A 26,185-nucleotide genomic window follows, 5' to 3' on the forward strand; every position below is an offset into this window, starting at 1 on the left:
GGCAGGATGTAGAAATGGAGATCTTTCCTTCTCACTCTTGATTTTTATCATTTTTCCTACTCTTGAGTTGCAGGAGTTCAAACCTGTCCCTCCATAATTTTGTTGTAGTAAATCTTTACTTTAACTTGCTGTTCCAATGCAGCATTGCCAGTGCCGATTGCTGCTGAGGGGGCCCCTGAGGCTCTACCACACCCGAGCTAATCTTCTGCAACCCTTTTTCTTACAAAGTCAAAACTTCAAGTCATACTTGATTTTGCTTTTGTTCTAAAACTGGGAGTTTAGAAAAGTGCACGTGTTGTCGTGGGTGCTGCACACTGTATGTTTCACAACAGCCCTTTCACTGGTACCTCAGTGAGATCTGCTGCACCCTAATAAGCTTCCAAAAGCCGTGTGTGAGCATTAAGTTCGTGATCTAGCATGGCTCTAATCCAGAAGTAAGTCCTTAACCAGAGCTGTTTCTGTCGTGCTGAGGGCAGAGGTTACTACTTGTGCGGATTTACTAGGAGAGTAAACAATCAGAATAGGAGTGCCGGGTGTGAAAGTGTCTTCCTGTGTGCTGTGAATTGGAATGAGGCTGCAAAAGCATTTTGTGCTCTGAGGAGAGGGAGAACTCTGAAGCACTTGCTGACTGATCCTACTGCACTTCCCCCGTGGCTTATCCTACCTTTGTGCGAGCTCCTCCCTGGCTTTTGAAAGACTTGGGAGATAATCACACAGCGATTCCCGTTGTCGCTTGTGTTTGTCCCTTTTGCCCAGGAGAGATTCATCTGCAATCTGGTAGAAGGCAAATGTCCAGGGTAGTTGGCAGTTCTTTCAAACAGCCGGGCACCCCGGTCCGTGGGCACCCCGGTCCGTGGGCACCCCGGTCCGTGGGCACCCCGGTCCGTGGGCATCCCGGTCCGGGGGCATCCCTGCGTGCCCGTGGGGAGCACGGAGCCGGGTGGGAGCTCGGCAGGGCCCGTGGCGAGGGCGGCTCTGTCCAGGGTGCTGACGGCTGAGGGCACGGCCAGGCTGCTGTGTTGGAGCTGGCATCGCGCTGTGTCCCTTGGGAATGGTTTCCCTCCTGTGCGGAGGTTACCTGCATCCCCAGGCAATAACTTGTGTGTAGCTTTTGGGTATAAGACTATTCGTGGTTACACAAATCAGTGACCTTGGGACTTTTGGGGCATAGTAGAATATGTAAGTTAATAGCACGACTTGTATAGCAAAGAGAAACCTTGCTTTTAAATTAGTGTCTTTTAAGTAGTGCTTGTCCTTGAGATGGTTGCAAGGGCTTATAGGTTTTACAGTTTGATTATAAAACTCAGTTTGGTTTATCCAAGAATATATCCACTTTGTATAATCGTGCTGAAACTATCCACTGGCTTTTGGTGTGGAAGCAATGGAAGGAGGTGTTGTTCGGTTGGTGGAGGAATCAGGAAGGTGCTTGCTCAATCAAAGCAATGCATTTGAGAAATAGCGGGGTTTCAGTTCATTGAGTTGTCTCATATCTCTTGGTGTAGTGGCATTTACATGTGTAATGGTCACTGTAGCAAAACTTAATGGCAGTGATGGCTAGAAACTGGAAAATATTGTAGCTAAAATGTTCCTTGATCCTAAAGGATTTCCTTTCCAATTTTCCCTAAGTAAGATTTAAATCTTACCATTACATTAGATTAGAGGTTCAGGGTTTTTTTAAAAAAAACAGTAACACCGAAGAAGTCTTAAAGTAACTTACTTGTTTAGCAAGTCTGCTACTAGAAACTTGAATCTGTGTAAAAATGCAGAATGCAAGAAAAAGTTTTTATTTAATGAGATTTGATTATGAGATGCTGATTTTAAGGCCATTTGGAAACTTAAAAGTCAATTTGTGTTCTTTGTATCTGTACTCCACATTAATGTGGACTTTTTATTTCGTCTATAAATGTTCACCTATATGAAGAATTTTCATTAGACAAATACCAGTACAATTGTGGGGAAATAATTTAATTAAATACTGTTCTGTGCAAGTGTGCACCATTTGTGTGTCTCATAAGCATTACCTGAGACAAAAAAGTTAATTTCTGATTATTAATTTTTACATACTTTTTGTTGTCTTAGCTGGAGATACAGATGATCCTCCAAGAATTACTCAAAATCCTGTCATTAATGGGAATGTAGCGATGGCTGACGGACATAACAACACTGAGGAAGACATGGAAGATGGTAAGTAAATATTTGATAAAATCCTGGTTTGTTTGGCTTCTTTGGTTTTATGATTTTGAGGAGAAAGTGGTCCATCTTACCTGTGTCCTGTGATCTGCAGCTCATTAAAAAATGAATCCCTTTGTAGTTATGGCTGCAGGTTTTCTGTGTAGGCATCCTTTTAACGTAGCTGTACAATAGGATTAGACTACTGAAGGTTTGGGATTTTTTTCTTGTACTCTTTCTAGGTACTCATTTAAACTGCTGAAAGTGCTACTGTGATGCAGCCCTTTAAAGGTGCTGCAGCTGGGCTTTGCTGAATAGTAATTTTATCAGTTACGCAATTCCTTCGGGGTGTTTAGAATCCTTATCTGTCCTGCTCTCTTGTCAGGTGGCAGCTGTGCTCTGGTTTTGTCTTTGTGTGGTAAGTCAGTGGTAGCTATTCTGTTGATGAACATCTTTTGCCCTCAGTTCTGATGCCCAATTTTACTTGCAAAAGCAAAGGAAAAATTATATATTAATGTCCTGTTAATAAAAGGGGACATGTGTTTTTGAAGTCTTTTTCTTGGTCCATTAAATGAAAATAAGGTTGTACAGTTTTTCTGTTACAGAAGATCAGATAGTTACAACTCCGGGTGTATTTAAAGAAACGTAACAAGTCTCTAATTCATTTAAATCTGTTATGTTTAGTGAGGAAAATGTGCAATGATATTTCTTTTCTTACGAGAGGATATGGGTAGGGACTGCTCATTTTCAAGAATGAAATAAAATTGAGTTGAGCGAAGGGAGACATCATATGAGTGGGATTTGTTCCATATTCCATGCTGTCTTGTGAGAGTACATTCAGGACTAGGCTTAAACATTTAGTTAGAGTTATGCAAAAATGTTGAGTGATTTTTTTCAGAAAAATTAGAGTTTGAGGTTAAAGGTGAAAACAGTGCTTACTTTCATGCATTCAAGGAACATAGAATACTGATAGCAAATAGTAATGTTCCATGAAGAGAATAGAGTTTAAATTCAGAACAAAAGCATCTCATGGTTGAATCACTTCTGTATTATTGGCAAAGATAAAGGTTTCGATGACCAGAGTCTCACAATGAAATAAAAATGAAGTCTCCTTAGCCTATGAATTTCGTGTGATTACCTAATCTCATTCAGAGGGTTTTGATTTATTGCTCAGAGTAAATAGTTGTGCCTGAAACAGGGAATTCTGTTCTTATCAAAAGTTGTTACAGAAGATGTTAAATGTCTGTCAGGCCATGGTATTTAGAGGGTGGCAAGAGAAGATCCCATAGGTTGCCACCAACTGGCAAGAACAGCTCTGTTCAAGTTCTGTTGTTAGTGGTGATGTTTATAGGTAGAAAGCCTCATGGTGTTTGCTGTTGATATAACCAGTACATAACACATTGGTCAATTAGCAAAAAAATTTGTCCACTAGTTGGTCTGTATAGACTTGTACAAATCAGCTGATGAAAGCCAGGCTATATCAGGGCTGGCAAACAATCAGATATTCACCTCTTCATTTAGAATAACATTGACCCTTTAACCAAAAAACTACTGTGAGCCTGTTTGTGTCAATTTCCAGCTGTTTGTCTCCTCTCAGAACTGGGTATGAAGGTGTTGCACTAGAGAGAAGTATCTGAACGCATTTGACAGAAGGCTTGTGAAAGCATTTTCCTGCCTTTGTGGCCTTCTAGCATGGCCAGGAGCTTTGGCCCTCTCTGCAGTGGGACATCCTTCAGGGTTCAAGTGTGATTATTAAGCAATACTCTTAATAGTTCCTCATTATCATATTTGAATAAAGGAGTGTCTGGCTACATCTCAGTGCTGCTACAGCTGTGCATTGACACAGATAGAAAACACTGTTATTGCAAAATGTTAGAGTTGCAGAAACATTCCTGAAGACTTGCATCACGTAAGTGGATGATGCCTCTTTTCCAAGTCTTGTAAATCCGATTAGTTGCTTGCTGTTGCATTATTTACACATCAGTGCAATTGCTCTCTTGCTATTTGTGCTCTTGCTAACCTGGTTTGCAGCATGATGTGCATGGGTAATGGACAGCTCAGAGATTCCAAAGACAGGGAAAAATGGGAGATACTGGCTTCTCTGATAAACATGCAGTTTTCCTTTGCTGTTACTCATAGCAAGGGTCATCAATCTGAGCTGATACTGAATGCATGAGGAGAATTTAGGTACCTCTTCAGCAAAATTAATGAGTTTAATGGTTCCTGTGAGAGAGGTGAGCAGTAAGGTGAAAGGTTGATGCTTCCAGCTGGATCATAGAAATCAGCTTTCTGGTGATTTTCTGAGCTCAAGTAACTTTTGAGGTGATTTTGTTCTTCTAGCTTAGCACATAAAGAAATGACTGATAAGATTGGGGAAAAAAAAAAGTGTGGCTCTCATCCCCTTTGCTAGGCAACAGGCTGCAGGCATTGTGAGGCACAGGGAATGGGAGCAGCAGTGGACCACCAGCAGGACTTTCAGATACGGCTGTGTTCTCTCAAGCGCTGTGACCAGTACCTGTTGTTGCTCTGTATGAAGTCTTAGCAATTAAAAAGGAGCAGCTGAAGGACTGTGCTGTGCTTTGTATGGAGAATGACTTAAATGAACCAGACTTTAAAAGCTGGAATAGCAGCTTCTGCAAATAAAGTAAAAAATAATAAAAACAAGGCTCTGATCAAATTTTGTTTGCAAGTACATCAGTATTCAAAGCAACACATAGAATAAATTCTCTTAGAAGTTAAAGTTCAAACAGAAGGTCCCTAGCTAAACATAAACTCACAGCTTTGCCATTACCTCCTGAAGTCTCATTTCTGTGAAGAATTGCAGAGGCAAGAAGGCTTTCAGAAGCATCAGTCTTAGCCGTATGCTGGTATTGCATGCTGTATTTGGATCATTATTAAAATATTCATAGAATATTCAGCCAGTTTCTCCATTAATAATTCAGGTTCAGAATATTTTAATAACCCCAGTGCACTTTAAAGGTAGCATCATTTACTAAGAGGATAAAGAAATCTGCTTTTCCCAGAAGCATAAACATTTAAATATGTGTTTCAGTCTTAAAATGGATCATATTCAGTATTTGGATCTGTGGTTTGAAGGATCTTTGTTCCATGAAGATGCTGAATATAACATTCATCACATCAATGAAAAATCTTTTCCACATAGCAAAGACAGTCCATTGCATGTAACTTCTCCAAGTATTGTCAGTGGGATCAGTCCCTTCTAACTTGTGTTCAGTTTGTAGTTCAGGGATTCGTAAAAGTCTCACTTGCCAGTCACTGCTAAATTATCCTCCTGCCAGCTGCAGTCTGTAACTGGAATCTGGAGGACACGTTCATGATGGCAAAAAAAGGCTTTATTTATTGACATACTCAAAATAATTGTCACATTTGCTATGTAAACTTCTTTTTCTAGTAAAATTCCTCTTTTAAATCATTACACTTGCGAAGAGAGAAATGGGCTTACTGGAAAGAAAGGAAGGTTGTTATTTTTAAAGAAGCTTCTATTTTGGGCTTGACCTGTGTTACGAGGCTGCATTTTTATGGAGCAGTTACTAGTGATTGCTCAAATATTTTACAAGGAAGAGTTCCCATTCCCTGGTGAGCTCTCATGCACAGGCTTTCCTGAAAAGAAATCAAGAAATACAGGCAAACTTTCTCTGAAGCCTCTGCAGATGCAGTGTGGGCTGCGTTTTTTAGCTGACACTGTAGCAGCACTGCTGCATCCTTGTGCTGAAGTGCTCTGAAAGCTGCATCAAAGGAGGCAGAAAGCAAACTTGGCTCGTTTTTTGGAAGCTCAGACTGAGCCCAGAAGCACTGATCATGATTGTGAGTAGGGAGGTGGCCTCAAGTTGGTTTGAGATACACGTGATGCAAGACTGATTTTAAATTTTTAAGTATGTTACAGATTTGTTTTATCCTGGCTGCAAATCAAGTTAGAGCTCCTCTGTCTGCAGCCTGCCAGGTTCTTGGGTGTAGAAGATCAGCTCTTCACTCTGTCAACAGGCAGTGAGTAGTGAAACTGGGAAGAGAGCAGTTTTTAAGTAGGTGACAGACCGCTATTTAGCTGCACTTGCAGGTAGGGAAAAAAGAGAGAGTAATCCTTTGAACTCCTAAGTTACTGAGGAAGCTGACAGCACAGGGCAACACGAAGGTCTTTGCACTAGTAGAGGGGACAGGAAGCTGGTTTGGGCTGTAGTACCTTCAAGAGACAATTGGACTGCTTAGGGCTGCCAGGCCATACACAAAAAAATCCTCTGTGTTGCAGTTCAGGAGTAGGAAACTGCTTGAAAACTGCTTCACAAGGGAGAAGAATGAAATCTGTCATGGCTCCCTGGCAGTTGTGGATAAAACTTGGTAATTTTCAGTATGAAGTGTATAATCTTTACGCTGTTACATTGTTGTAATCAACAGTGTTTCGTTTTTTAAGTAAGGTAGCAATCAGGACTCACCTGTGTTTTGAAAAAATGATTCAGCGCTGTCTCTGGTGCTGTGCCAAGCTGAGTAAACGACTGCTGTCCGTGTACGGAAAGAACACTTTTATTGTGCTGTGCTCCTTGTCACAATTTCACAATCCGATTTCTGGCTTGGTGGTGTTGTCCCTCAGTGCTCTTTGATTTCAGGTGTCACTGCATGTGTCACACACCTTCAGTTGTGCATCCCCCATAGGTGCAGTGAGAACAGCAGGGTGACCATGGGTGCTGCGTGCCGCCCTGCGTGCCTGTCCAATCTCCTTACAGCCTAGCAGCATTCAGTGTTACATGAATGTCAGACTGGAACCATGGAAAAGGAGGGGAGTATCTTGTGCATCCCTGGCCTGTAGAGTTGTTGGGATAAGTTTCAGGCTTTTTCTCCCTAAGTGCAATATGAGGCGTGTCACAATAGAGAGAGCCTGGTCTTGCGCCTTGCTGAAACTGTCGCAGTCTCCAGCACCCTGTTATAGCTGTGTACTACAGAAGCAGAGCAGATTGTGGTAGGTGAAGAATTGGGTATGTGGGAAGAAGGCAAAATTACTTTAATCGTGTGTGTCAAAATAAGCTCTTTAAAAAAAAATAGTCTCGTTTAATTACGTGCTAGACCACTAAAAATCTCTAAAGTCTTTGCATACCACAAAGAATACAGGACCCCATTCTTGAGCTAATTTTCAGCAAACTGATAAGATTTTACAAAAATCCAATGACCAACCTGTGGCATTCATCTGTTCTAAAATACACTGTTGCAAGCCAAAACCAACTAAATGGTGACATGATATCAACAGGGCATTTGAACAGATTGTCAAATTCCTTTGTGCATATGGGTTCATGCAGGGAACTGACTTAAACTGGGCTGTAGAGATGCTACACAACAAGAAGAGTTAGAGTGGGCTGTGATTTAGTTGTAAAGCATTTGATGTCTCTGTCTTGCTGCATCTGCTGCTTTAGAAGAAACTGGAGTGGTAACAAATCCTACTGCTAAAGAAGCATTTAAGGAAATTGTGTACAAAAGGGACACGTCTTGCAGTGCCCTGTTTGCCCGAATGGAGTTGCAGTGTTTTTCAAAATTAAAAAATTGGAATGTCAGTAATTAAGTAGTTCACTGGGATGGGGATGTTCTTGTTCCTTCCAATATCCCACCACATGAAACGTGCTCATGTTAGATGATGTTGGCCATCTTGGAGTGAAGATGTTTCAAAGGTGTTTCAAACAATTGTGTGTGTGTATTACAGATACAAGTTGGCGATCAGAAGCAACATTTCAGTTTACAGTCGAACGCTTCAACAGGCTGAGTGAGTCAGTCCTCAGCCCTCCCTGCTTCGTGCGGAATTTGCCATGGAAGATCATGGTTATGCCGCGCCTCTATCCGGACAGACCACACCAAAAAAGCGTAGGATTCTTCCTTCAGTGCAATGCTGAATCTGATTCCACGTAAGACCCTTTTAATTATTGTACAAGTCCTCGCTTGATACTGGTTAATCTATTGCAACAAATACAAACATCTACAAAAAATACTTCGCCTTGCTTTCTGCAAGAGGAGAGAATTCTTGCAAGTGCTTGAGTCCCCTTTATCCCCCACCTTTCTAAATCTCAAAGTATAAGAATAATCCCCTCTTTAGGATGAGCTAAAATCAGCTTGTGTAACTAGAAATTTTTGGTAGAATTTAGATATATGCTTGCTGAAGGAGAAGTCCTTGACTGACAGTTTTCTTGGCATGGAAAAAGTTCTGGGTTTATTTCAAATGAAAGTGGAGCTTCTCTAACCATGCCAAGCTATAAATGCTGCCCTGTGAAGCGTGTGAACAGGTAACTGCTACCAGTGCAGGCAGAACAGGGCATGAGTCCTCTCTTTAAGTGGAGTTCATCACTCATCCAGCAAGATCTGAACACATGTGTGTTCTTGGAGTCCTGCATGCAAATCAACATTGACTACCTTTGACTGCTTTTGTAAATAATAGAAAAAATTTAAAAAATAACTACAAATTTCTGGGCCATTCCTGTAGCTTATCTAGGAAGAGTGCAGACCTCTCAGGTGTCCTTTCCAATAGGGTAACTCCCATTCTGACACTGAATCTCACAAAGCTTGTTTACTCTGAATAATAAGTTGCATTTCTTCATTGTTTTTATGATTTAGAGGTGAGTGCTCAGGGCAGAATGTAAAGAAAAAGTTTTAAGTATATTAACAAGTCACAGGACATGATTCACCTCCTAGTATTTACAGAAAAAGGACAATGTGATCTTCAGAAGTACCAACCAAGGTGCAGCTGGTGGAGCTGAGCAGGCATCAGTGTCACTGCATGAGACAGTGACAGGACTTTGTCTGAGCTGGTATCCAGACTGATGATTGCCTTGCACGAGTAGGGTGGTTTGGAACACCAGTGGTCATGAAGAAGTGCTGCTGAGACAATTAGTGTTGGGGAGTTTACCTTCTGGGAAAAAGGGTAGAAGCTCCTCCTCCTTTCCTTACCAAAGGCTGAGACCTCCCACTCTGTAGACACCAAGGGTACTTGGAGTTGGCCTGTCCATGTGCAGTGAGGTTGATCAGAACTAACTCATGTGGGAGAGCCGTCAGTTTCTTAAACCAACCTGCAAGTCACTGACACACTTTCTTGTCAACACTGTTGCCATAAGAAAATCTCCATTCCTGGTTCATAACATGGCTTCAGAAAGCCCCAGAGGTCCATGCCCTCAATAACAATTAACATCTAAAAAGGAAAAAAAGCCGGTGTGTGAAAGTAATGTGCCAAAAATCCCTAACAAAAAAAATTATGTAACAACTATAAAAAGCTTGATTTTGAAAGAGTTTCAAGTGTTTCTTCTGTATTTATAGGTCATGGTCCTGTCATGCACAAGCAGTTCTCAAGATAATAAACTACAAGGATGATGAAAAATCGTTCAGTCGTCGTATTAGTCACTTATTCTTTCATAAGGAGAATGACTGGGGCTTTTCTAACTTCATGGCCTGGAGTGTAAGTAATTGGACATGTATTAGTTTATGTTAGATAGGAGCAGTTTTGTACTTGTACTCTTGCATACTGAGATGCTGATAGCAAGGGGGTTTTTTCCCCAAGCTGTTACTTTTTTCTATCATTGCTGTAGATTTCTTTTCAATTTCTTACTGTATTAATTTGATTTTTATAGAGTGCTTTTACTTATGTTGTAATTTAAATATTCCTTCATTATTATTTTCTGTCTATCTGAGTGCTTGTGTTTTGTTTTCACTTTGTGAAAGTCAATGACATTCTGGAGCAACATACATTTGCTTGCATTTCCATATGTTCTTTGTGTATGTGTACAAATATTTAATGCCCTAATAATATTACTGAGGTTTCTCTTGAATTGTGACAGTTTTTTAAGCATTTGCAAAGATTTTGGAATATGGTCTAGAAGAACTAGAACATTTGATTACCAACTCTTATTACCAACTTATATCATTGAAAACTGAAAAACTACTGCAAAATCTTAAAAGGCAACAACAAGTTTCCTGCATTGAGACACTGAAAAAGAATTTAAATGTAGCAAGCTGACAAACAGCTGCTTTGGTGTTCTTCAGTTTATTATTACTGATAGCTCAGGCTTGGAAATTAGAAAGCGATATCTAACTGAATGCTTCGATGCGTGTTCCACTTCTCATGTTCCTGTGTCACTCCTGTTTTACAGGAAGTTACTGATCCTGAAAAAGGCTTTATAGAAGAGGACAAAGTTACTTTTGAAGTCTATGTTCAAGCAGATGCTCCACACGGAGTAGCGTAAGTATTTTTGATTAAAAACAAATCAATATTCAAAATTCTTAATTCTAGCATTTTTATGTTGCTTGAGATGATTCAAGTATTTTGTATTATTGCCATTTGTAGCTCCCATCAGACATTCTCACTTTGTCACTACTAATTGATGAATTCTCACATGGCAATATTTTCATAGTCGCATAGAGATTTTTTATAGCTTAAATTTCTGTTTGCACGAGTCAGCAAAATGTTGTGGAAACTCAGCTTCTGTGTGAGTTGGTTTGTGATTCAACACCTCTGCAGTTCTGGCCCAAGCATTTGTGGTGTGGGAGCTGATGGGGTTTCAGGTGCAGCCAGGTGGCTCTGCTGTCTAACTTGCCTTGGTTTGCAGTTGTTGTAAAACTGCTTCATCTCAGTTGTTCCCCTTCATGGCACTTGTAAACAACGGGGCTGTACAGAGTTGCAGACTTGCCCCTTAAAAGTACAGCTCTGAGTTCCACAACTCTCTCATAGGACATAATTTTTCTGCCATATAGAACATATTTCTTTAAAAAGTAATAAAATCACTAAGCATTTCATTGCAAAGACTGTTGTTACTGGCAGGCAGTAATGAAGTGTAGTTTATTTGAACCTTCAGTAGCAATGAAGAGTAGCTGGTATCTACCAGCAGCAGTACCTTAGAACAAATACTCTTTATTATTAGCAATACAGAACTCTCTTGGTTTCAACCACAAACTATTTTCCAGGTGGGATTCAAAGAAGCACACAGGATATGTTGGCTTAAAGAACCAGGGAGCAACTTGTTACATGAACAGCTTGTTACAGACTTTATTTTTCACAAATCAGCTACGAAAGGTAAGTAATACATGAAAGAACATGAGATTGTAACATTGGCTGTTCTACTTAGCATTTATAAATGCTTCAAAACAGAGTTGTGTGATCCTTTTGCCTCCTTTATCCTTTCAGAGGAGTTGTGACTTACATGGTCATGCATGCCATACTGCAGGCAGAGTACAGGAAGCTCCCTTTTGTAGTGTGTGGAACACAAGCTTTTGTCTTTTGTGGAAGCAGGCAGAGCACCTGCAGAAGACCTGAGCTTAGGGGGTGTTTCTTTGACTGTATTATGTGCTAATATTGCTAGGAATTGCTGGGGGCAGGAGAAGGAGTTTAATCTTGCAGATAAAAGATGGAAGTAATTTCCCTTTTTTGAAATAGTTAAAATAGGGAATTATGGCTTCTCAGCCCATAAACAATGCACAAAAATACACATTTGCTCCATCTTGAAATTCATGTTATGCAGCAGAATTTTTTGTTATTATGATTGCCATCCTTGTAGTGATGGAAAGCATTGTATTTTCAGTAGTTTAAACACTGAATTTTATATTTACTTTAGTAATATTTTTTGTTTACTGTAGATGTTATTTCTTTGCTGGAAAGAACTTCTTTGAATACCTTTTAATAAATGTCTCATCCAAAGCCAGAATAAAATAACTAGATAATGTATAATTTTAAAACAGTGCAGTGCCCTCACTGGGATTAAAAACAGAAGTGATGACTTGATATTGGAGGTGGTGATCTGGAAGAGGGGATGTACTGGGAGAAAAAAATAACTTGGAACTATTCAGTGTATTGGAGTGTCCTACTGATCCTAATTCATCCTTGTGTGCATTTCTGCACTTACTCTCTGTCTCTTGGTGAAAATGAACTGTTCTAACTTGGGCTTTCTCTTGTGTAGACTAGTTGTTGCTGTTCAGTTAAGCTTTCTTTTCCCTTTCCAATGTACCTGCTTTCCACTGCCTTTATTTTCCCACCATGTTATTATTTATATCCCTGTGGCCTGTAAGTGTCCCAGTTGGCATTTGTTTTCTGTCTTTGCAATGTGCAATGTGCTGTTTACTCTGAAGTGCTGCAAAAAAAATAGCACTTCAAACTCCAGTAGAATGTAAGTGAGATCTTACCAATGCCATGGACAAGAGATAAACACTTGTCTTGTTTTACATGATGCACCTGTTTTGTTTCTTTTTTGCAGGAGGTATAATTTACTCATTCAGTTTATCACTCATTATAAAGTCTGTTCTTTCTGCTCAGCACTCAATGTTTGTGCATTTTACTTTTTTGGACAACTTCACTTTGCTTGAGAGAAAAAAGTGTTTTTGTAATAGCTCCATCTAATGCAATTGAGTAGCTTGCTCAAGATTGTCTTGTAGTCACTAAATCAGTATGTACCATGAGGTAGTGAAGAAGAAATTCTTTTTGTAATACAGATTGGTTTCAGCTGAACTAATCTTACAAGGCATTCCCCTGCACTTCTTCCCCAGCCCCAAAATAAATAGCAGCTTTCAGAGTCTCTTAATATCTGGCTAGTGACCATATGAGGAAACTTAATTTACTAAAGTTGGTAGCTGCAGCTTCCTTTATGGAAGTGTTCCTGGACTCAGCTGGTATACCCAATTCCTTGCTCATTTCTTAGGCTTTCAGAGCCCCTCCAAACAGAACAGATGACAGTGGCAGTTTTAGACAGCTTTAGCACTCACTTGGCATTGGTACAGATCAGGAAGAATCAGGAATTGCCTTGTCTGGAAAAAGTATTATTTACATTTTTGTTTTCACTTTGACCAAACTCGTTCCTCTTAAACCAAAGTAAAATGAAATGTGCAGTATCCTTGGTTTGCTTCTCACTGTTTCCATAATTTCTGTGAATCCTCCTTCCTTGGAAGAAATAATGATTTCTCTTGCTGTTACTTAGAGCTTTGTTCCCAGAGAAGCTGCTGTCAGGAGCAGAGCTGGGGAAGCAATGAACAATAGCAAAGGCAGGCACGTACCTATGGAAAGTCAGGCCCTGGGGAAGCGTGGGTGAGGATTGATGGAGAGGTCCTTTCTTCTCTGCTCTGCTTCCAGATAGCAGATAGGAGGTTCTTGGGGGTTTGAAACGAGACCTCCCCTTTAAGCAACAAGGTGGCTTTAGTGGTAGGGTATAAAGAAAGGAACTTTCACATTAGAACATATTGTTATTTGTTGTTTGTGACTGATAATCTCTGCTTAACTGCAGTCCATGTAGGCAAGAGGCAGTGGTGACTTCCAGAGGGATCCAGGTTTGATCCTGGGGTCTGTTACCTGAGTTGTCCCAGAACTGTCTTTAGTGCCTCCAGCTTGTCTGTGCTTGTGGCTGCATTCAGTCCCTTTGGGAACTTTTTGCTGGTTCCCTTGAAAAAGTCCCTACAACTCGTGAGAACATTGTAGAATGGTGATAGAACTACATTAAAATACTAAGTGCTGGTCCATTTCTTCCTGGCTCTCCTAAGGTTATGCAATATATTTTACCTAACCTTGGAATTTCATGCACAGTATTTTCTTCCCTTCTTCAAGTAATTCCTGGCTTTAAGCAATGTGTTCAAAGTTACCTGTACCATTCTTTTATTATATAAATATCTAAAATTTTTCTCATATCTGTCAGTATGCCTATACATGTCCTTATCCCTCTTTTGTATTCATTTCCTGAGGGAATTTCTCAGATCTTAAATTAAGAGACCTTGCTTTTTTAAGTGGATCAGAATGCCTCACTCCTTTATCTTGAGGTCAGGCTTTCAGAATTTGGGAGGGTAAGGCATAAAAATAAAGGTTTGAAGAGGATAATACTTAAAAAGTGGTAGTGTGGAGAAAAACTTAGATAAATGAGCTCCAATATTACCTATATACACAAACAGAATGAAGAGCCAAGAAAGGCTGTGTTAAATGTCTGCTTTGTCATAACACATGTAGAACTTCCAGAGAAATAAAACTGGTGTTTTTATTCAATGACAGCTGGAATGTAGTGCTTATAAGTAAATTGTAAATTATTATTTGAATATTACTTGAGAGATACAGGAAGGGAATTAATTGTCCAGATGGTATATGAGAAAAACATGAAAAAAAAAAAAGGAACTAAAGGCAAAGGATTTAATTTTGTTTAATTGTCAAGGTATTCTGAGTTCCAGTTTATGCATTTTTGATGGAAGAGTCAATCACTATGTTGATTTTTAGCGTGCTGTAAGTTTAGCATTTTAGTATTTATTTTTTGAATGTATCAGCAGTGACTATATTTGCATTTTTTCATTACTTGATTTTCACACCCTGTTTCTATTTGTTTAAACATAGCAAGTGTCGATATATATTTTTTTTAAAAAAAGAATTTATAAGATATTCAAAGAAGTTAATAGGGGCTGGTGATAGAGATTCAGAAGATTTGAGACTTGATTGTTGAACTGTTTCTCTTTCTACCTTTAGCCAGTGACACCCACTCTTAAAAAGGTTCATAAACCAGGTACAGGAAGAGGTTTAAAGTTGACTCTTCAGCATGGCGACTTGTTTTGATGTTCATATTTTAAAGCAAGAAATAATTTTTGCTTGTGAAATCAGAGGTATAAGCCTAGCTAGTGAAATTTGAATTGGAGTTTGCCCAGACTGATCTGGTTAACTGGGATTCTGCATTTGGGTGATAAACATAAAGCAATTGGAAATTATTTACTTCATTAGCTTACTTGAATTGCTTTGAAGCTGAATGTTCTGATCTTAGGATGGAAATTTCCATAATCAGGGTCCAGCTCTACATTAGGATGTATGGAGAGGTGGTGGGATCTCCATTCCTGGAGATGCTCAGAATTTAACTGGATCTGATCCTGAGCACCTGGACCCCACTCTGAACTTGGCACCTGTATGGGCAGGAACAGAGATCAGAACCTACAGAGTTCTCTTCCAGACTGCATCGCCATAAACTCTTGAAGCAGTGCTTAACACATTAAAAAAGTTGAAGTGTTATTGAGTTTCAACAGTTAAAACCTGTTGCCAGTGATAAAATTGAAGATGCTGTTTTCTTCAATATATAAAATTTATAAAAGCAGTTTAAGCAAATCCCAAAGTAGAGCAAAAGACTTTTTTTATTGTTGCCATTAGGGTGAGGTTGGGCTATTCTTAAAATTACTCTAACAAAGACTTCTGTTGACTGTCCTTCAGAATATAGTTGATGATAAATTTCAGGTAATTTTTATTGATGTTTCCTTTCTGTATGTGTAAGTACTACTAACAGTGTAGCTTGCAACTGAGTAGAAATAAAAATTGAAAGTTACTGGTGTTCATGATTCTGTTTTAGGTCATCTCTATTAACTGGTAACTTCTGAAAATTAAATTAAAAATTTTAAAGATACAGTCACGTGAATTATCATATTACTTTACAGTTGCTTAATTAACCATTGTTTTTTTGTCAGAATATCAGGAATTTGCTTTCTTTATGAAATTATTTCTCTTATTTCATCTTACTGCTGTAGATACTCTGATGACAGTTTCTTTATTCTTTGAAGTATTTCGGTTGCTGTACTTTTGGAAAATGTAGTGGATCCTCAGAATTGGAATAGAAAACGGGCCTGTCAACTTTTTAGGAACTTCTTTTGCTGTTTTTCTTTTCTTTTTTGCCACAACCTTGTGTTCTTTTTCTATTAGCATTGTCTTCATCTAGTGCTTGTCCCATCTGATTCCCATCACTCTGAGCTGTCCTGTAGCAGTGACTGTGTTTGCCCAGCAATTCCCAGCTGCCTGCTGGAAGTGCTACCCTTGCTCTATATTTAGGGAACTGAAGTCCAGGGTAAGTTAGATGTGCTGCACACCTCTGGAATTCAGGCTAATGCACAAACTGAGGGAGAGTCACTGAGGTCCAGTTCAGCACTTCACTCACAGAAATGGATCGTTCCCTGTTGTTTCACAGGAAAAAAATTCAGGTGGCAATTTTTCTGTTTTTAACAGGTTATTTTCTCATATGCTACTTAATATTGGGGTCCTTTTTAGTTTCGTTTGTTGCCTAATCTCCTTACAGGGTTGTCTGTTTCTTTTTATTATTTATGCTTCTTAAATGAACATCTCCCTGTAAATACCTTTTGTTTGCTCTTCCTTGTCCCTAGATGTATTGATGTACACTTCTTAAAAAGTAAATCTCATTTCAATGACTATTGAACTCTTAATCCCTGTTTGGTCTATTTGTGTAATTTCTCTGTTCTCAATCCTTCACAGATCAGTATAATCAGTGAATTGAATTGTTAAGCTGTTTATTTGCTGGACAGTGATGACGTTAAGTAGGAATGAATGTATCGGGAGCTCTCAGAGCTTCCTCTGACATCTTTCTCCATGTGGGCCATTTCTGTTTTCGTTCACTTGTTGCCCTTTATGGTTTCATGTGGTTGCTTTTTCACAATACCAGTTATTTTCAAAAGTCTGTAGTATTGACTGGTATATCTGGTCCTACTGTGATGATTGCACAGACATACCAGGCATGAGAGTTATTTGAAGGTGTTAAATGCTTTAGTGCATTTACGGTTCTAGGCTGGAATAAGGGAACTATTTAGATAAAATAACTATGAATGGAATCTGTTGTTCACATCTTTCTAACCACTGTGTTCTAAGAAGAGTTGTTCCAGACAATTAACATTTTTACACTACAGTACAAGATTTTTTTTCAGACTTTTTTGAAGTGTTGATTAAATTGAGTTCTATGAAGGAAGTCACTGAAGAGGAAAGAATGCATTAAATAGGATGAGCAATAAGCTTTTCTGATACTAATTGAACTAAATGCTTTTTCAGGCTGTGTACATGATGCCCACAGAAGGAGATGATTCATCCAAAAGTGTTCCTTTAGCATTGCAAAGAGTGTTTTATGAGCTGCAACATAGTGACAAACCAGTTGGAACTAAAAAGTTAACAAAATCATTTGGGTAAGTTTCAGAAACTTGCACTATTTATTGGGCTTTTGCAGGCTTCATAAAGCTTTTCTTTAAAAATGTTCTATTTTAATAAGGTTATTTTTAGAGAGGTGCAGAGAAGTGTTAATATAACATGTTAATTGTTATTATTGTTAATTGTTAACTTTCTGTAGTTGACTTGGATAGGTTTTTATTTGTAGCCAGTACTAAGGACAGCTGATCCAAAAGTCAGATTTTTTTTTGGGAAGGGGAATGGTACAGAAACAGAGCTGTTAATAGCAGGGTTATAATTTATCTGTTACTTGAACATTGTGTGATGAATTTGACTTAAGTAAAATTCAGAACAAAACAGTTGTTGAAACATTGCAGTTCATGCATTGGTAATATCTTTTTAAAATGGAATCTGTTTTAGATTTAGTGCAATAGCAGTAATTTGCATGTCCATGTTGTACATTGTTGGCTGCTGTAACATTTTCTTACAACATATCAAAGACACAAGTTAGGACAGAAAAACTAACATTAGCATAACCTTTACAGGTCTTCTCTTTGCATGTGCTGTAAGTGTGGAGTAGGATTTTATTAAAATCTGTTCTAAAATACTGGATTTTGTATTACTTTGTCTCACTGTAGGTTAGTCTTGTAGTAATATTGACAAGCACTGTTTTAGTTCAAAACACATTAGGGAGTTTGTATCATCTTTTCCACACAGCTGTCCTCCGTGTTCATCCTGCGTCTGCTGCTACAGCCTGTAGTGGTGCTCTGTCCTAGAAACACTCTTTGTAACCTTGTGTCTTTGCAACCTTGACTTTTCCCCCTTTGGGGAATCTTAAAGGGAAATCAGTAGCCTCAGTGTTGTCTGTTTATCTGACCATACCCTCTTCCTACTAGCACACTGTATATTTAGTTTATCAGTGCTCCTGCTGTCCTGTTACATTGGAAGGACTTGGTGATAGAGTAAAATTTCATCTTCACTTAAGATCCCAACTGTGTCATATTCAGTAGCATGAAGAGACCTTTCCCAAGGGTGTTGCAGATGCTTAAATGTATGTCCAAACCAGCAGGGCTTTAAAAATGTGTTCATGCCTGCTTTTGTTCTTGGGAAGGAGTTTTAGAATGTGTTTGAAGATTTAGGTTTTCCCCTTCCCTCATCATTGAATCAGAGAGGGGTTTTTGGCCTTGTGGGCCCTACCTAGATAGATGCTGGTTAGGGTAGTACTTTTTACTGAGTGTTGTGAATTTCTAAGTTTGACCTCTTTAAGTAGAAAATGATGCCATGTCTGAAGGGGCCCTTCTTTATCCTAATTTTAGTGTGTGACCTTTTTCTTTGGTTTGTCCTATGAGCTGACTAGTGTGTAAAGCCTAGAGAGTTCAGGGCATTATTTTCTATTCTTAATTATCTGACAAGTCACTTGATTCAGCTTGTTTAAGTGTAGACCCCGCACAGTTGTTGGCACACTTTGGAGATTAATTTGCTGCCGTGTGACAGTGGGGGTGAGTCACTGAGAAGAGAGTGTGAGGGAGGATAAAGTCAGCACTGCTCCTGGTCACCCTGGTGCTGGTTCCAGGGCCAGGGTGGAACATCCCACTGAAGCTGGAGCCTACAGTCAACAGAGTTTATTTTCTACAGTTGGGAGTGGTGGCTGCTGCTAAAAAAATTGTCAGAGACTTAGAACTTAAAAGTTTTCTTGAGTTGAAGTTACAGTTCTCACAGGAGTATTTAATGCCAGAGCTAGAAGCATGTTACTCTTGTTTTTTTGAAGGCAGAAGTGCTGAACACCCTTGCTGCTGTGTGGCATGCTGGCTAGAAGGCATTTAGAGCCTGCTGCCCTTACCCCTGCTTTCACACAGTGTGTTTGCACATGGACAGTTCAGAAAGCTGAATGCCTCCTTGGAGTTACTGCATGCCCAGGATTAACTGTTTAGATGAGCACAAAGGAGCCAGTCTTTCCTATAAATCCATTTGCTTCCTTTCCTGTGCTGAAATAATCCCTAAATGATACTTGACTGCACCTGAAGTGCCCTCAGAAGAGAGGCAGCTGGAAACCTGCTGTGGAAACTGATGGCATTGAATTGCTCCCAAGTCTTCTCTTAAGAGCTTTTTGGCATGAACTGAGACTGGGTTGTAGACTGGAAGAGCAGCAGCCTGGCTGTGGCCTCCTCAGCTGGCTCTGGGTGCATTCCCAGTCCCTGTCCCCAGTCCCACACAGGAGAAGGAGGGTGGCCACAGAACGGCTGCCAAAATGTCTCACGAGTTCACTGCCCCTTCTTCCTACACAGCTAAAGAACCTGTGCAGCAGCCAGTCCTAAATCTCAGTGTTTACATCTTGCTGTGTTTTACATTCTTGATCTGCAAAGAAATCAGAAAAATGTCTTTTGAGGTGTTTTTTTCATAATTAGTAATTTTTTATTTATTTGCCTTACAAAGGTGGGAAACTTTAGACAGCTTCATGCAACATGATGTCCAGGAATTATGTCGAGTGGTATGTTTATATTATTTCTTGCTGATCTGTGATGTATGTATTTGTCTCTTGAAATTGTGTGTATATGTATATGATATAGTTTAGGAACAATCAGAGTAATAGTGGCCCTGAATAATTTAAATTAGGTCTCAAAGACAGAGTTTTTGCCTTGGTTCCTCTTTAAGAATGAATTGCTTGTGGCCTTTTGTGGGTGAGGAATTTGTAAACAGTAGGGAAGCTTGAAAGTAGCTGGAGCATGTGCTAGTGGTACTTTTATAGCTGTGGAGAGAAATGCAGTTTTGAAGATGAAATGCATTGTTACATCTGTGGGGTTTTCCAGACTCAAAGGAATGGAGTAGCCCTCAGTTTAGGGGGAGGAGGAGGATTTAAAGGACTAGAAAGGAGATGCCAGTACAAATAGACTAATATTTCGTTTTTATCCAAGAGACTTAGTATCTAATCAGTCAAGTAATCATGTGTGTGTGATGAATAAATTTAAAAACTGCAAGTTTGTCTTGTGTAAAAACTGATTTTTCTTTCAGCTGCTTGATAATGTGGAAAATAAAATGAAAGGCACGTGTGTAGAAGGCACAATCCCTAAATTGTTCAGAGGGAAGATGGTGGTATGTATTTAATACCTTTCTCAAAAATAATTTAAATTAACTCTTGCTACTTGTATAAAATTGAACTTCCCTGTTGTTTCGTTTTTGTTTCCAGTCTTATATCCAATGCAAGCACGTAGACTATCGATCTGAACGAATAGAAGATTATTATGACATCCAGCTAAGTATAAAGGGAAAGAAAAATAGTAAGTGACACATTGTGATATGCACCAATCCAGTACTTCAACATGTTGCACAACTTTAGTGCCTGCTGATTTCAAATGGGTTTGTTGGTGCACAGTGATTGGAAATACCTGCTTTAGGACACCTCATTGAAAACATTTTCAATGCAGAGAATGTTTTTTGCCTGCATTACATTTCTTTTTTTTCCCCTTATTCCATTTCCTTTCCCTGTTCTTTCCTCCCTAATTCTCTTACTGGTATCTTTTCATAAAACTTGAAGAACTTTAGAAATTTTCTGCTGTCAGAGAACTGTGCCATGGTGTCACAGTAATTATAATTTATATATAAAGATGAACTCAGACAAAATAGAGTCTTATTTAGACCTGACCATAGTAATAAGCAAGAAAAAAGATTGAACTATTCAGAACAGCATAACAGTGGTCCCTTACCATCTCGTTACTGAGCCCTTGGTGTACAAGGCATGGAAAAGGATGTGTAAGAGTCCAGCAAACAGAGGCATCTGGCTTGATGCCTAACAGTTGCAAAGTGAGGATTTGTGGCAGAGAGCTGTAACTGTGATTTTAAAATCTACCGATATTCTTAGATGTGCTCCTGCAGTATGGTGCATTTCTTGACATTCTTAAGTAATGTAAAACTTTACTTAAAGTAAGGACAGAAATATTCAAACACAAACTGCCATGTCCTAATATGTCATTTGATTAATACATTGCAGGCTAGAGGAAACTTACTTTTTTTCCTCCTTCTGTACAATTCCCCATTCTTTTTCATTTAGTTTTTGAGTCCTTCATTGACTACGTTGCAGTGGAGCAGCTGGATGGTGATAACAAGTATGATGCAGGAGAACATGGCTTGCAGGTATTGTTATTTTTTTTACCTGGTTTTAAATCTTATTTCTTTATCCTTGATAACACAGCTGTGTTGCAAAACCCATTCTAGATTTTATCAACTGATTTTGGTGATGCTTCTTCTTAGACAAGCATTTTATGTAGCTCCTCTTATTTGCTGTTAGTTTTCTTAAAATGGAGCTCTGATTCTATAGCAATTTAATTAGTAGTGAGTTTTATAGGTCCAAGTCTTCCAGTTTCTAGAATGGTTCACTTTTCTACCAGTCTCAAGACTGAGAAGTTCTTCCTCTATGAGTAGTCTGTTCTTCCATGTGTCAAGTGAAAAAGCAGCATAGCTCTAAAAGTAACTTTGGAGAGCTCATGTTTGTATCCTCAGCAAGAACACCAAATGAACCCATGAAAATTAAACATTTATGTGTGTGCACGTGTTTCTGAGCTCTTCAGCTGCACTTTGCTGCACCCACTGGAGTAAGCTGAAGTCCTTTATAAATAATGTTTTACTAAAGCTTATTTCTGCAGCTTTGACATGCCAGGTGTTGCTGTCTCTGTCCAGCTCTGTGGGGTCACATGCATGCACGCACACACAAATGCATGGCCTGCTTCAGTGTAAAGTCGGTTACAAAGAGATGGGAAGGGCCTTTGCATGAGTTCCAGCAGGAGCATTTATAGCTTCTACACTGCCGAAGATTCAGGGGCAAAGACGAGAGAACAAAGGCGAACCGGGGTTTTATCCGGGGGCGGGGAAAAGGCGGGACTAGGGAACGGGACCAATGGGGATCTCCGGGGGAGTGACGAGAGGTAGAGGCTAACAGCCAACCGGGGAATCCAAACTGGATTAGAGATTATATAAAATTATATTAGATTATTATGTTATAGATTAACGTAACAGAACAAGCATCCTGGGAGAAGCCTTTCTGGTCACCCAAACCTAAAGTGGTTCCTGTGGTACTCGGGACTGGTCTTACTGAGAACTCTCTGTCCCTTGTAATGTAGGTTCACTGGCCACCACAGCCAGGTTTTGTCAGTAATGTTCTATATATTCTTTAGCTGTTCTTAGGAAGGTGCAGCACAGTAGCCAAATACTTGTTGGCAGGATGCAATGAACATGAAATTCTTAATAGATCAAAAATGAGTTTTTGCCTCCATATTCTCTCAATTTTATTTATGCAGGTAACTTGCTCTTAATGCAGGGAGGTGTCCAAATATGCTTGTATGAATGGCCTAAATTTAATTTAACTGAGTTCTTGTGTTACTGGAGTAGCTCATGGGAGATTGGTGCAGCATTAGGATACTTAACTTGCACCCAAGTTTTGAACCATTCTGGTGCACATTGTGTCATCAAGTCTATAAAAGTCCATATGAAGAGTATCTGTGGCAAACAACTATTTTGAGTTGCTAAAAATCCTGAAATTTCAACCCTCTATTTCCTTTAAAATGTCTAGGAGGCAGAGAAAGGTGTGAAGTTCCTAACATTGCCACCAGTATTACACCTACAGCTCATGAGGTTTATGTATGATCCTCAGACTGACCAAAACATCAAGATAAATGATAGGTAAGTGGGTTGGTTGGTTTAGTGTGTGGGTTGGGGTTTTTTTAACAGAATTTAGACCTGTGAATGTATTTTACCAAAAAATAGCTTCCTAAGATCCTGTTTTTGAGTAAACTCTGAGAGGCAGATGTGCGCAGTCACACACAGGGGAGGTTCCCTAAAGGTGTACTGGTTGAATGTTGAGGTTCAGAATGACAAATTGAATGCTTGGTAATTTATAGTGATTGTTTTGATTGTGAACAGGTGACTGCATCTTTTAATGGCTTGTGTAGCATTCTTTGGGTAGTTTGTGGCTAGGCTGCCACCAGAGTAAGCAGGATGAATAAGGATTTACCTGCTTGCCCTCCATCTGTTTCCATGGATGGAGGGAGAGCCATTTGCCCACTCACTGTAAGTAGAGGCTGATAATTTCTTGAGGAGATACGTGGTTGGTTGTAAACTGAATGTGTGTTGCAATTATCTCATTCTCACCAAGGTGAGACATTTCAGAGTAATGTTCCAGTCCAGTGGTACCTGTGCAAGAAAAGCTGCATTTGTCTGCTAGAAAACAACAGATTGTAAAGCTTTTGCCTTGACACAGTGAATCCAAACCAGCCCTAATTCATTCAAGTGCTCTTGCCCTTGTTACTGAGGGTATACTTTCCTGAGCTGCTTAAAAAGTTTATTTTTACTCCATATTTAAATAGTATAAATTCTGCCACTGTATGCAGTATGTCTTGGATAAAAATGGCATTGTAACAGTAACACGTTCAATTTTTATACTTTGCTTTAGGAGTACACATAATGTTCCATAATAATACGTGCATAATAAAGTATGTCTATCTTAAGTACAAATACAATTGTCTTCATTCTTTTCAAAACTAGGTTTGAATTTCCTGAACAGTTGCCACTAGATGAATTTTTGCAAAAAACAGATCCTAAAGATCCTGCAAATTACATTCTCCATGCAGTTCTAGTACACAGTGGAGATAACCATGGTGGACATTACGTTGTTTACTTAAATCCAAAGGGTGATGGCAAAGTGAGTATTGAAAAGCACCTAAAAGTATTTGTGTGTTGTAGATGCATATATGCAGTTTTCATAATGGACAAGTCTTTAGAAGTTTTGTCCCCTAAAAGAAAAGTCTGCAGACACACTTGACTCTTAGCAAAAGACTTTTTAACTGAGGAAATCCTTTCACTTGTGTGTGTATGTGTTGAAGTTCTACTTCGATCAGATTTTATCCAGCGTTTTTTTGAGGCTGACTTTGCTGAAGGAAATACAAGCATTTCCAATGTTTCTGTGACTCAGAAGTTCAGCATGTTTGTATATGTCCCACTGTCCCGGGTTCAGGTGACTTGATTGGATTGGACACTTATAGGTCAGGTACCTCTTCCCTTGAGTTCACTGGTTTTGTGTGTACCTGACTGTTCACAGTAAAAGTCAGATTTTACTGGGAATTTGTTGCTATTTTAATTTATTCTTAATTGGCCATATTGTTTTAATTTAAAATTTGATGTATATTGTTCTAAATGTACAAATAATTACTAGATGACTTGTGCATCACTGCTTTTTATTTCATTTTACAACAGAAAAGGTCAATTTTCTGTTTCCTGCAGAAATAACTAGCTATTTGAATAACAGTCTTAAGAAAAGCTTCCTGGAATAATTATTGTGCTTTTGGTACTCACTGTAAAATATTCAGTAAAGGTTTGGTATTTATGGACTTCCTTATGCTGAGCACAAGTAGCAGGTAGCACAAATTATACTGAACTAGATTTCCTTTTGAAAGTCATGCTGCTTGAAGAGTAATTTTAGTTACTTCAAAGAGTTGAAAGACATGCCAGAAATAGGATTAATTTATCATCCAGGAATATGTTTTTACATGTAAAATCATCTTTCTATAAAACTTTCTCCCTAGTGGTGTAAATTCGATGATGATGTTGTGTCGAGATGCACGAAGGAGGAGGCGATCGAGCACAACTACGGGGGGCACGACGATGACTTGTCCGTGCGACACTGCACCAATGCCTACATGCTGGTGTACATCAGGGAGTCCAAGCTCAGTACGTGTCCTCTCTGTGCTCCAGGGGGACTTCCAGGCAGGGAGTCAGGGTTTTTTTACCTCTTGAGTTGTTGGCAGTCTTCCTATACAACAGGACTGCGTTATTTACAGTCAGAACGGAGAGATCCCATGGGATCAACCGGCCGTTCTCTCACTTTTGGAAAGCATGTGCTGCTTGCTCTGTGTCATCTTTTAGCTCAGTAAGGCACCTACAAAGTGCTTCAGCCTTGGTTGGTTTATAGAATGGAAAACTTAGTGAACTGACTTCAGTAATGGAATTGAATCATATTGATTGTAAACATGTAGATACATATATATGCTAAAAAAATGGAGTGGTGGTAAATATTTTTTAATTCTGAACTGAATATTTCATTCAAAAGTTTATGATACATATTTCGTGGAGGTAGTGCATTTTGGCTTGTTGTAGAAAGTGCTTCAATGTTGCCAAAGCATGATGATACCAAACCATGTTTTTAAGCAAAAGATAAAGAAAGCTGGTTTTGACTTCAAATCAGAAGTAAGTCAAGTGTCTATGAAAAAGAACCTGTTTGATGTAAATCTTGAAATGACATCATAAAATCTGTTCTGTAGGTGAAGTTTTGCAGCCTGTCACCGACCATGATATTCCTCAACAACTTGTAGAAAGGCTACAAGAAGAGAAAAGGATAGAAGCTCAGAAGAGGAAGGAGAGGCAGGAAGCTCACCTCTATATGCAAGTGCAGGTCAGCTTTTGAAGCAGATTAAGTTACAACTACTTTACCATGAAAATGTAGAATATTGAGCCACCCTGGAGGCAAACCTTGATTTTTCTTTCCTTTTTTTTTTTTTTTTTAAGTTTTTGTTCCGAAGTAGTGTTTGAAGAGAAGTAATGATTTTAGTGCTTTTAAGTATATTTACATATGCAATGAATCATAATAAAACACACAGTACTGTATGTTATAAACATTTCTGTTTTCTTTAGAATTTTTATTGTGCTTGTGAGTGAAAATAGTAAGTTCAGGTGAAAGGGAAAAGGACCAGGTTATTTCAAATGGCTGCCCTGCCACTGCACTTCTATCTCCTTCAGGAATTATTTTCTAAAATTAGAATGTATCTAGCCATAGGCTGCAGGTCTGGACTACTGCCAAACTGAGCTCATCAAGTAGAAGCAGAAGGAGAGAGTGCTTATATTTGCAATTATCTTTTTGGAAAAGCCAGATGGACTAGATTGTTATGAATTGCCTTAAGGAACCCTGTTTATGGCTCTTTCCAGAACCCATCTGGTACAGGAAAATAGAACCCATTTTCCATGGGCCTCCATGTTTCCTTGCCTGTTCTTTCTGGTGTTGATAAGCAGAGATACTGGTCAAGTTCAGCTTGTTCTGCACTGCATTTGCACTGAGCAGTTTGCAGTGGG

General features: G+C 39.1%; 1 protein-coding gene across 2 annotated transcripts in view; it reads left to right on the forward strand.

The window, feature by feature from the left end:
- USP7 (ubiquitin specific peptidase 7) overlaps positions 1–26,185 on the forward strand; it is a 73,721-nt gene that overhangs the window by 28,797 nt on the left and 18,739 nt on the right. For both annotated transcript variants that reach the window (XM_042036952.1, XM_042036951.1), the window contains exons 2-15: positions 2,080–2,184; positions 7,871–8,069; positions 9,469–9,607; positions 10,299–10,387; positions 11,110–11,218; positions 16,967–17,097; positions 19,511–19,565; positions 20,087–20,167; positions 20,262–20,352; positions 21,123–21,205; positions 22,638–22,747; positions 23,609–23,765; positions 24,646–24,790; positions 25,381–25,511. In XM_042036952.1, the coding sequence (XP_041892886.1) occupies positions 2,080–2,184; positions 7,871–8,069; positions 9,469–9,607; positions 10,299–10,387; positions 11,110–11,218; positions 16,967–17,097; positions 19,511–19,565; positions 20,087–20,167; positions 20,262–20,352; positions 21,123–21,205; positions 22,638–22,747; positions 23,609–23,765; positions 24,646–24,790; positions 25,381–25,511 (1,625 nt within the window). The remainder of the gene's footprint in view (positions 1–2,079; positions 2,185–7,870; positions 8,070–9,468; positions 9,608–10,298; positions 10,388–11,109; positions 11,219–16,966; positions 17,098–19,510; positions 19,566–20,086; positions 20,168–20,261; positions 20,353–21,122; positions 21,206–22,637; positions 22,748–23,608; positions 23,766–24,645; positions 24,791–25,380; positions 25,512–26,185) is intronic.

This window comes from Corvus kubaryi, unplaced genomic scaffold (assembly GCF_017639235.1).
Source record: "Corvus kubaryi isolate FWS band 111438036 unplaced genomic scaffold, C.kubaryi_AGA036_p1.0 37387, whole genome shotgun sequence".
Taxonomy (NCBI): Eukaryota; Metazoa; Chordata; class Aves; order Passeriformes; family Corvidae; genus Corvus; species Corvus kubaryi.